The 10,875-nt window shown below is 59.8% G+C and overlaps 2 protein-coding genes across 2 annotated transcripts in view; one reads left to right on the forward strand and one right to left on the reverse strand.

Moving 5' to 3' along the window:
* The window catches only part of TLN1 (talin 1), a 37,328-nt gene extending 34,877 nt beyond the window's left edge, over positions 1–2,451 (reverse strand). The window contains exons 1-2 of the mRNA XM_041120771.1: positions 2,333–2,451; positions 1,058–1,063 (exon numbers count right to left, since the gene is read on the reverse strand). The gene's annotated coding sequence lies outside the window, so the exon portion shown is untranslated. The remainder of the gene's footprint in view (positions 1–1,057; positions 1,064–2,332) is intronic.
* Positions 2,452–3,230: 779 nt separating this feature from the next.
* On the forward strand, positions 3,231–10,082 carry CREB3 (cAMP responsive element binding protein 3). The gene is made up of 10 exons (XM_030004281.2): positions 3,231–4,198; positions 4,939–5,076; positions 5,159–5,432; positions 5,642–5,739; positions 5,957–6,043; positions 6,604–6,710; positions 7,626–7,694; positions 7,853–7,934; positions 8,072–8,153; positions 8,559–10,082. The coding sequence occupies exons 1-10, from the start codon at positions 4,124–4,126 to the stop codon at positions 8,921–8,923; spliced, it is 1,377 nt and encodes a 458-aa protein (XP_029860141.1). The 5' UTR covers positions 3,231–4,123; the 3' UTR covers positions 8,924–10,082.
* The last annotated feature ends 793 nt before the right edge of the window (positions 10,083–10,875 follow it).

The following is a 10,875-nucleotide window of genomic DNA, read 5'->3' on the forward strand; positions in this document are numbered from 1 at the left end:
CACCTGCCAGCGGTGGCTTCGCCGGCACATCGGTGTCTGCACAACAGCACGATGAAGTGGGTCAAAAATTACGGACCAGGCTCTGGCTGGGTTCCCAGTATGGGACCAGTATACACAGCCGCAGCAGGCACTGGGGGCACAGGTGGCTCAGTCCCATGCCGACGGGAAGGCTGAGCTGGTGGCCCTGGCTAGTGACGGCGCTGCACGCTGCCGAGCCCCTTCAGCCTGGTTCCTCTTTCCCAGCCGCACGTCCACGTCAGATGGGAAGATGGTTTCTTCCAGCCAAGGCTGAGCTTGCCTCCCGGGGAGCACGAGCGGCCGGCCCCAGCCCCACGGCACCCCGGTGACCGCTCGGCTGACACCCACGGCCAGGGTGGGAGCATCCTCTCGCCCTCGCAGGGAGGGCAGCCCTGCTCGGTGTGGGAAACGGGCAGGGGACAAGGCAGCGGGGCTGGAGGGTCACAGCCGCAGCCTGCCTGCCTGCGCGCTCACCCGCGCCGAGGTGAAGCAGCTCTGGCCATTAACTGCCAGCCTCTCCCACATCCCCAGGCCCGTCCCCTCCTGCTGCGACTCCCCTGCCCTCCAAAGGGAGGGGGCACGGATGGCGGCACCCCCAAGGCAGGCACGGGAGCAAGCAAGGGCAGGACTCGATCTGCAGCCCCTCCCGGACCCTTAGCGAGCCGGGCCTCTGGCACAGCACCCCAAAAGCAGCGCTCGGGGTGCAGTGGGTGCTCTCATGGCCTCTGGAGACCACCGGGTGCCCCAACCCGGGCACCCACGCTTGCCAGGGCAAGTGACTCGCCTGCAGCCAGCCAGGCAGAAAGGGGAAAGGGAGAGGGAAGCGTGGAGGGGTTTCGCGGGGCATTTCTCCGCCCGGCAGTCGGCAGAGCTCAGCTCCGGAAAGGAGCGCACCCCGCAGGTCCCTGTTCCCTCTCCCTCAAGGCTTCCCACTCCCTTTCCCCAAATCTGCCGGGACGTGCCACTTTGGGTTGCAGCAAACACCCGCCGCTGCCGTTCGGTGAGCAAGCAGTGTGCTCAGCCGGTGCTCACCACACACCATCACCTGATGATTTAGCACTTGTGGGGTTTCACACCGTGGTCTGCAGGGGGTGGGGTGGGGGCTCGGACCTTCTACCAGGCAACCCGCAGGCTTTAGCAAAGCTAAAGATCCCAAAAATATGTCCCCTCCCCTTCTCAGCAGCGAGGCTTAGGGAGAGAGAAGGGAGTAAACAATTATTGCTACCAAATATGGGTCTAACAGCCAGCGATGAAGCCACGGCAGAAGCATGTAGACATCCTGCCGGCAGATTCAAAGGGCCGGGGAGCTCGCAGGGGCGCGGGCAGGATCCGGCAGGAATCCGGGCAGGGAACGGGAGTTTCCCTCGCCCGGTTAGCTGCTCCAACCCGGGCACGGTGGGGAGCCAGGTTTTTCCCCGGCGGGGTTCAGTCCTGCCCCACAGCACCCACCCCAGACATATGTGTCCCACCCCATCGCCCTGTCCCGGTTTGGGGTGGGGGGGTGGTGGTGGGGGGAACAACCAGTTGTCCATCCCAGGATGATCGTCGGAAGCTGCCGGAATGACCTTCCCCGGCTGCGGCGGGGCCGTGGGGAACGTGTCCGCCGGCGTCCCCACCCAAAACCGCGCCGCGGGCCGGAGACACCCTTCCCACTCGCTTCCCACCCCCCCCCCCCCCCCGTGTACAGGCAGGGTGGGCAGGAAAGGCAGCGGGAACGCTTCGCCGACACGCTCGTCCGTCCACCACCCCGGCTGGAGGGCCCGCGGCCGCGGCCAGCCAGGCCTCTCCCGCTACCGGTCCCCGGGGATGGCGGGGCGGGGGGGGGGCCCCGAGGCGGGGATGCCGTCCCGGGCCTGGCGAGCGGAGGCTGCGGGCCGAGGCCTGCGACGGTGGCGGCTATTTTGGGGCAGGGCAAGGAGAGGGTCGGGATTAACGGGGCCGGGCCTGCCCGTGACTGTTCCTGCTACCCCGGTGGGGGTCGGTGCTCGGGAGCCGTCAGCCCCGGGGTGGGGGGGCGCGCCCCAAAACCAGGGCAAAGCGTGACCGGGCCCCGGAAGCCCCTGGGTCACGGCTGGCAGGGGGAGAAGCCCCGGTGGGAGCAAGGAGGCCCCGGTAACCGGGACGCTACTCCTCCCCCCCCCGCCCCGTCCCCGGTAAGCGGAGGCCGGGGGCGGGGGGGCCCTTTCCCCCGGGACATCCGTTTCCGGTAGCCCCCCGGGAGCCAAGGCGCTGCCTGTTACCGGGACCCCGTGCCCCCCCCCCCCCCCCCCCCTCCCGCGGTTACCGGGCCTCCGTGTCTCCCCCGTTCCCGTACCTGTGCGCGGGCAGGAGCAGCGCAGCGGCCCCGCCGAGGCTGTACGGAGCGGAGCGGAGCGGGACGGCACCGCCCGCTTCCCGCCCCGCCGCCTCCCGCCGCGCATGCGCTTGGGTACGGGGCGCCGCCGGGCGGCTCGGCTCGGCTCGGCACGGTACCCCGGGACTACGCTCCCCCCGCCGCGATTACCCCCCCACCCCCGGGCATCCCGGCCCCACGTCCGGGACTACATGCTGCTCGGTACCCGCGCAGCCCGGCCCCGCGCCCCGGGGCTGGGCACGGCTCAGCGCCCGCACCCCGGGTCCGTGCTCCTGCCCGCTCCTCGTACCCTCGGGCCTGCGCCCGGCCCGGCGCACCACCGGGACCCGTAGGCCCCGGGCGCTCCCGGTGTTCCTGCCCCTCCCCCTCCCCCTCCTCCTCCCGCCCCCGGTCACGGTCGCCGCCGTCGCGCGCTCCCGCCGCCCATGAGCCACCGGCCAATGGGCGCCGGCGCCGGCGCGTCAGTCCCGGTAGGGGCGGGGCCGCCGGGCGCGCGGGATCTGCTGGGAGGCGGGTGATGTCACTGCTGGCGCCGCGGAAGTGGCGGGACCGGTCGGCCTCGCGCTGACGTGCGGGGCGGGGCGGGGCGGGGCGGCGAGGGGCGGGGCGGAGGGGGCGGAGCGGGGCGGGGCGGAGCGGCGAGGGGCGGCGCGGTGCGGGGCGGGATGGGGGGACCGGGGAGACCGGGGGGTTCGCGAGGGCCGGCGGGCCCCGATGCAGGGACCGCCGCGGCCGGAGGGGGGCTCTGCGGGCCGGCGCGGCGCGGGCCGGGCACTGCCGGCCAGGTGAGCTGCCTGGCCGCGGGGTGGCGCGGCGCGGCGCTGTGAGCCCGCCGGTGTGCAGCGGTCCTGGGTCCGCCGTGTCCAGCCTGGGGCCGTGCTGCCCAGTCTCCCCGCAGGCACGGCTGTGCCTCGGGCTGTGGTCGTACGTGCGTGGGACAACAAGGCGGCGTCGCGCCGCGCTCGCCCGGCTGGGGCCGTGGGAGGCTCGCCCGCTCCCCTCGGGTGGGCGTCCGGGCGGGGGGAGCCGTTCCCGCCCCGCGCCCCTCCTGTCGCCCACCCCTCTGCCCCAGTCGGTGCCGTCTCCTCGTGCTCCCGCCCCCCCCCTCGCCGCCTCCCCGGTGCACGTTTCCCAGGAGGAAAGACCTCCGTGTCTGTGGAAGCAAGTGTCCCTGCCCGGCCCCTGCCCAGCTCCCCTTCCTCTGCTTGCCATGCCGTCCCGCAGGGCAGCCCCGCTTCCCGCTGCCAGGCAGCTGGCAGAGCTGCCCCGTGGCTGGGGTCTGCCCTGGCCTTCTGGTTTCGGGTGGGATTTGGGTGGGGGGTGGTGGTGGTGGTGGTGGTGGGGGTTTTTTTTGGTTTTTTTTTCGGACCGTGACACCTGCCAGCTAGATATGAAAGCTTAACAGTGCTAGTGAGGAGGCGTGACGGATGCCCCTGCTCCGAGCGAGCAATGCTTTGGTACAGGAGTCACCAACAACCCAGCCTGGCTGATACCAGCCGTACTGTGCAAACCGTGAGAACCTTGCAAGGCCACATCTTCTCAGGGACCAAGAACTCTAGGCCATGTCTTATCGGCAGATAAGACAGTCCAAGCTGGGACTAGACAAAACTAAAGGTGCCACAGCTGCCCATCTGCACAAACACCAAGGGGGTGGTTTGACTAACACGTCTATCACTTTTGGCTATAAAAGTAGCCTGTACCCTCCCCGAGCCCTTTTCGTTCTCTACGAGTGCTGCATGGCAGTGATCTCGCATGGAGCAGGGACACCTCTCGGAGTTACTCCCTGAGGATGACACCCTTCACCAGGCATCCGATGACTGCAGCGAGGTAAGCAGCACTTTACTTTTGTTCTAAAAGTGTATTTTATGCATTTTTATATATACCCATCTCCAGCTATTGCTTAATTATTAGACGTGTAGTAAGTAGTAGAGTGTTTGACTGCTGCCTAAATTATTGTTTAAATCATCATTTAAGTCGTCCAATGACTGTTTAATTGCTATTCAATTATTGCTTAATCACTGTTTGAGTATCATTTCAATTCTGTTCAGTGATCAATTAATTGTAGTTTGGTCATCGTTTAATTGTTAATGAAACCCTTTTAGTTAAGCCCACAACGATAACTTTTTTTAATAATTTGCCTGTGAGAGGAGCGCTGGTCCCGCTGGCTGCACGCCAGGGGAACGGCACCTTCGGGCTTCAGCGGAATGGCAGGGTCTTGCATGCTCTCCACAGCAGAAAGTCTGGGGCCCTTCCACTTTCCCTCACCTTCCTCTGGCTTTTGCGTTCTGGGTGGAGCATGGCTCCTGTGGCTGGGTCCCCGTAGTCTGGTGGGGAGACTGGTGTGGTGGGGCCACCAGTGCCGGTATAATAGCCTTGCGGGGGAAGTACTCCTGGGCTGGTCATTGCTGCAGGGCCCTGGCAGCTGTTGCCGTTGCACGGAGAGACTTTGTCTGTAGGGGCTGATGTTGTCTGTAGGGGCTGGCGTTGTTTGTAGGGGCTGAGGGACATCTTGAAGGAGTGCTTATGTCTCCCCCTGTGCCTGTGCTCACTTTGGGTGTCCTACTCAGATGTCATCCTCAAAGGATCTGCCTGCCCTTATAAGTGAGGAGCTGCTTGACTTCCTCCTCAAGGATGATGTTCCTGGCCCTGAACTCCCACAGGTGGAGAACAATCTGATGCAAGACTGGAACATGCTAGAGGACAAGGTGAGTTCTTCTGGAGGAATTGCTGCTGGGTTGTGGTTCAGGAGGTTTGGCTCCCTGCTCAGGAAAAACTTTTTCTCCACAGGACCTAGACAAGGAGATAGATGACTTCTTCAGCTCCTTGATGACCTCCTCTGCAGATGAGCCAGGCACACTACTGGATTGTTTGCCTGCCAACAGTGACAGCGGCACTTCTGAGGGTCAGCTTCCATCCTGTAGCCCTAACAGCAACCTTGCCAGCAGCTCTTGGAGCTCAGCTGTTGTGTACACTGATCACAACTATTCCATCCGTGTGCATTGGCCTATGCAGGAAAGCACGATGTCTGGCAAGGCACAAGGAGGTGCTTCCGTCGACCTTGGTAAGTGATGTGCATGGGCCTTTTGTTCTGGCTACAGGCAGAAAAGCAGTCCCACATTGGGGTTTTTTTTGGATCAGTGCCAGGCAGCGATGGAGAGCACCAAGTTTAGTGGCTTTCTGCTGCTGTAAAATTGTGGTTTCATGCAACTCAAAGCTGATCAGGTGCTGCCTCACTAAGGCCCAGTGCTTGACTCTCCTTTCCTTCCCCAGGGACAGGGATGGATTTGGAAGGCACAAGCAAGGCACTGGAACAGGAACAGAGCTCCAGTTTCCCCGGTGCTGTGGATGCCGGACCAGAGCTTCCGCAGGTACTCACTGCCATGCATGTGGGTCCAAGCCTTTGCTTCTGGTCACATCTCCCTTCTCTCCTGTCTTGGCTCCTGTGAGGGATATCTCTGAGGGAAGTGTGATGCTGCTTTGGGACTGCTGACCCCAGTTCTGTGTGCTTTCTGCATGCCCTCTCTGCCCTGGGGTGGACTGCCTTTACTCTGCAATCTCAGCAGGTGTATTTTTGCTGTTTTCTAGTTCCCAAAGCTGGTCCTTACAGAGGAGGAGAGACAGCTCCTGGCGAAAGAAGGTGTTACATTGCCAACCCATAAGCCACTGAACAAGGTGAGTCCTTGCTACAGCCTGTTACTCCCAAACAGACCACTCGAGTATTTCAGCCAGAGTAGGGGTTCGAAAATACAAGATGGTGCCTTGATGAGAGCATTGGTGCCCAGGTGCTCTGTTCAGGGCAGCGTGCAGCAGGGCTTGGTGTCCTTTTCCTCCTTTCGAGGCCTGGGCAGTGTCCACGTGGAAAGCAGCCTTTGCTTTGCTAATCAGATAGATACAAAGAGCAATGAGACCTGGCTGCTGTCAGTCTCCCTGCGCATGGCTGCTTGCAGGAGGCAGTTACACCACAAGTGCCTCCAACCTATTTTTTCCCCCTTGCCTAGTGGCTGCGTGCTTTTCATCTCCCTTGGGTATGCCTCACTTTTGCTACAACAGGGGAAGCTGCTGGCCACATCAGCAGGCCAGAGTTTGCCTTGCAGCTCCTACAGTTCATTCAGTGGTGTGGGAGGGACAGAGGACAAAAGCATGTGGGCTCAGCACTGAGACGTATGCTGGGTTTGTGAGGGCTGGATTGCCACCACCCTGGAGTTGCTGCTAACGAGAAATGACCCTTGCAGGCTCAAGAGCAGCTTCTGAAGAAAGTGCGTCAGAGGATCCGGAGCAAGCATTTAGCCTCTGATAGTCGTCGCACAAAGAGGATGTATGTGAATGACCTGGAACGCAGGTACAGGCACACAGCTGTGTCACCCGACACTGAGGGGACAGGCAGGTTCTTTTAGGAATCCTTAGCAGAATGATGATGGCACTAAATTGTAGTTTCAATTTAAGCTTTGTTTTCTTAACATATTATGATTAATACAGCATAGAATTTATGATTAGAACAGCAGGGGATTCCTACAAGCAGAATCAATGTAGCACAATCTTTAAGCAGCATAATACAGAATTTATAATACAACTTAACTTATAATTTCTAATCACCTAGACCCTAATACAACTTGCCATGATTTCTAATCACCTGGATCCTCTGCAGATTGGGTCAGATCTTAATACATAGTTTTCTCTATCAGTATAATGATCATAATCGAGACTCGAAAATGATATAAAGTTATACAAATCACTCCCTTAATCATGGGAGGAAGCAGATGATGGTGGAGGTGTCCCTGGCCTGGAGGCATCGTGGGTCTCACTGTCCAGCAGCAGCTCCAGTCCCAGTTCCCCCTTAGGACTTGTAATTGCTTGATTTTGTGGACAGTGCTCTGTGTGCTGTTACAGTTCCCTGCTCTGTGACAGGGTTTTCAAAAACACTGGGCTGTCTGGGTGCCTGGGACCTTCAAGGCTGGTGAGGAACGGAGTAACCAGCCTGGCACCCAGGAACCTTGACGCTGGCAGAGAGGGGTACAAGAAATCTGTTTAGTTTGTCTACTTGGTGGACAGGACCTTCAGGGCCTGATAATGAGGGTACAGGAACAAATACATAACCCACTGAGTCACAGAGAATGGCTGTTTATCTTATAAAATGGCATTAGTTGTGCTAACCACATTGCCAGGGATCAGGAGTAGGCGGTACCGGTGAGGTCCCTGCTGTTGTCTAACAAAACCTCTCTGTTTTTCCCCCATGCTCTTCACCTTTCCTGGGAAGGTTGTCAGCCTGCACTGCTCTGAACCAGAAGCTGGAGAAGAAGGTGCAGCTGCTGCAGAAGCAGAACATGTGAGTTCTTCTTATTGGAGATGGCAGGAGATGTGGTGGAGAAGGCTGTTTGTCTCCTTGGGATTGTGGCCTGTTCTGGGCTGCAAAGCGGGGAGGAGGGCAGCGTGTGGCTCTTGGTTCAGCCACTGCATTAACCTGCATTGCCTGCTCTCCTGCAGGTCACTGCTGAAGCAGTTGCAGAAACTGCGGGCCTCCATGAAACAGTCCAGAACCAGAACTACAATAACAACCTGCGGCACGGTGAGTGGCTTCAGCCCCAAGTGTTTGTGAAGGGGTCTCTGCTGTCCTTATAAGTTTGGGAGAGGTGTTTATTGCAGCTGATGATGCCTATGCATGTCCTTTGCTGAGGTCTGTGCTGATCTTCTTTCTGTTTCCAGGTCATGGTTCTGTCCTTATGCCTCATGGTCCCACCCAACGTCCACTCGCCTGAGAGTGGTGAGAGAAAGCTGGAGATCAGCGGTGAGTGCCGGGGGGGTGAGGGGTGGCTCCGGGTAAAGCGCTGCCCTCCAGGGCAGACCACCGTCCTCGGAGACAGCCTGAACTCTGGGTCGCCTCCGACCCAGCATCCCCTTGCCTGGGGTGGCCACTAGGTTTGGCTTTGCCATCTTGCTCCAGCTCTGGACCCTTCCTCAGCCCCGTTGCAGAGGCCTGCCTGGGGCCAGGGCCCTGGGCCAGAGGTGGTACAAGAACTGAAGGCATCCAGTCCCTCTTGGAGCACTGGCAGCTGTGCTGTGTCTTCTCCCGGCTTCCCCTGGCAGGAGGCATCCCTAGTTGAACACTTTGTTCCCCTCTCATGATGGCCCGTGCTCAGAGGAGGAGGGTGAGAGGCTGGGAATGTCACGTCTGGCTGTAACTCTCTTGCAGTTCAGACACAGCGCATCCACCAGGTCCCGAACCAGGTAGCACCTGATGTGCAGGAGGGTGCTGTGCTGGAGGACCTCAGCTCAGAGCCGGAGGAACCCTCGACATCTGGCAGCTTCAATCCCTCCGGGGAAGAGGGGCAGAGTGCTCCCAACCCAGATCCCAGCTCTTCTGTCGACAGCAACTTGTCCTCCAACCCTCCGATGGCAGAAGGCTCTGAGCCGGGCGCTCCCCAGCCTCAGGAGCAGCATGTTGAGAGCAGCCCTGTGCAAACAGTGGTGGTGTTGACGTGGAAAGGCGAGAGGGAGGAGGAAAGCCAGCACGCTGCCACAGTTATCATTGAGCATCACAGTCCCAATGGGATGTGACCGTGCTGCCTCCTGCTTCTTGGGGTAATGCCAGGCACCTTGCCAGGAAGGGGCAAACAGCTACCTTAACATGTAATCCATCTAAGTAGATTCTTCTGAATAGTCTCCTGATTGCTGTCAGCTTAGAGGGTTTAGCAGGGAGGAATAGCTTTAGGGTTGACCGGTTCTGACATGTTGCTGTGTGTATCTATAGTATGATATAGTATAAGTCTATCTAAGATGGTAATTTTGCTGTGACTTTTGATGTGGCCTGCAGCCCAGAGTGTGTCCCGTGGCTTGCAGGGGTGGGCTGTGGCATGGGGGGGTGAAGGTGGTCGGGCCTGAGGTACCTGTGTTTGGTCTGATTGGATGCAGTTGGTGATGGAGGCCCCTGCCCTGCTTCTTCCCTGCCCAGGTGGAGGTGAACAGGCTAGGTCCTGCAATTCTTATGGTGACTGGTGGCTGCAAGCATTTGTCCCTTGTCCCTTGTCCCCTCCTCTTAATCCTGCAGCGTTGCCTGATTTCTAGGTGTGATATAGTGAGCTAATCTTCAGTGCCCTCACGGGGAGTGATCCCGACATTGCGACAGACCATGAATGTCGCCTGTTCCTGCTGCGTTCTGAGCCATGGGCACAGCTTCCAGACTGGCTAGAGAAGGTAATGTGGAGTCCTTCCTAAGCCATGTCTTTCCCTTCAGTCGGGTCTTTTGTCTCCCGCAGCCCTGGGAGCAAGGGCTTCTGAGCCTCAGGGAGAAGGCACACCTCAAACCCAACTGCTGAGGGTGCGTGGAGCAGAGAGCAGCAGACCTGCTTGCTCTTCTGATGGCTTTCCTGGCCACAGAATGGTTTCAAAGCTACATCCTTGTGTGCCTGAGCTTTGCTGCATCGGCTGGTGATGCAGTTAGCAGACTGTTTCCTCCCCAGGGCTGACCAGAAACTTTTCAATCTGGTGAGCGGTGTCTTTCCTAGAGTGCACTTTAGTGGTACCTGTTGAGTATCTTTCCTTGTCCTACTTCAGGGAATTTCATAGAATCATATAGAATAGTTTGGGTGGGAATGCACATTTACAGGTTATCTAGTCTAACCCCTCCGTGCAATGAGCAGGGGCATCTTCAACTAGATCGAGTTAACAAGTAGTAATTTCCTTAGTAGTAGCTTCTAAATAAATACTAGCAATGTGATTGTCCTGTGTGGTCATTTCAGTGAGGGGCTGGGCTGCTGGGTGGGGGGTAGGGGCTGCACCAGGGGCTGGGACCATTGTGGGAGGAACGCACGGGAGGCGGGGGGGTGACCGCTCTCGCAGCCTAACGAAGGGGAGCGCGCTGCCTTCCCTTCCCGGGGCTGCGGCCGCGCAGCGGGGCGGGGGGGCTTGTTGAGGCAGGGTGCAAGTTTGCGGGGCAGTTGCTCTGCTCTCACCCCGCTTCAAGGCTACGAAAATGCTCTTGAACCATTTTTGAAAACACCACCTGTGGCCGGCGTGCACGCAAGCGCCCGGCGCCGCGGAAGTGACCAGCTTCCCGGGTAGGAAGAGCAAGGAGCCGGTCTCTGCCTGCCGCTTTCGTAAAGGTGCCTGCCGCTTTCGTAAAGGTGCCTGCCGCTTTCGTAAAGGTGCCTGCCGCTTTCGCAACGGGGGAGCTGCACAATCGCAGGAAGCGGAGCAGAGCTGGGGTGGTAAAACAGCCCCGTCCCCTCTGCTGGGGGGGGCTTCCCTGCTGGGTCGTTGCTAAATCGGGGCTTGGCCCTAGCTTTGGTTGGGGTCTTTGGGGCTCTGGGAGGCACTAGCAAGACCCTGAGGTCAGGCTGTGGAGCCCAGCGTGGGGTTTGGGGGTGCGGGAGCCCAGCGTGGGGTTTGGGGGTGCGGGAGACCAGCGTGGGGTTTGGGGGTGCGGGAGCACAGCGTGGGATTTGGGGGTGTGGAGCCCAGCGTGGGGTTTGGGGGTGCGGGAGCCCAGCGTGGGGTTTGGGGGTGCGGGA

This window comes from Aquila chrysaetos, chromosome Z, assembly GCF_900496995.4.
Source record: "Aquila chrysaetos chrysaetos chromosome Z, bAquChr1.4, whole genome shotgun sequence".
Taxonomy (NCBI): Eukaryota; Metazoa; Chordata; class Aves; order Accipitriformes; family Accipitridae; genus Aquila; species Aquila chrysaetos.

Excerpts from the sequence above, each read along its gene's own strand:
- CREB3 (XM_030004281.2), top strand. The coding sequence starts at position 4,124 with ATGGAGCAGGGACACCTCTCGGAGTTACTCCCTGAGGATGACACCCTT. Across the intron at positions 6,711-7,625 it reads GTGAATGACCTGGAACGCAG|GTTGTCAGCCTGCACTGCTC; the intron begins GTACAGGCACAC and ends TTTCCTGGGAAG. Across the intron at positions 7,935-8,071 it reads CAATAACAACCTGCGGCACG|GTCATGGTTCTGTCCTTATG; the intron begins GTGAGTGGCTTC and ends TTCTGTTTCCAG.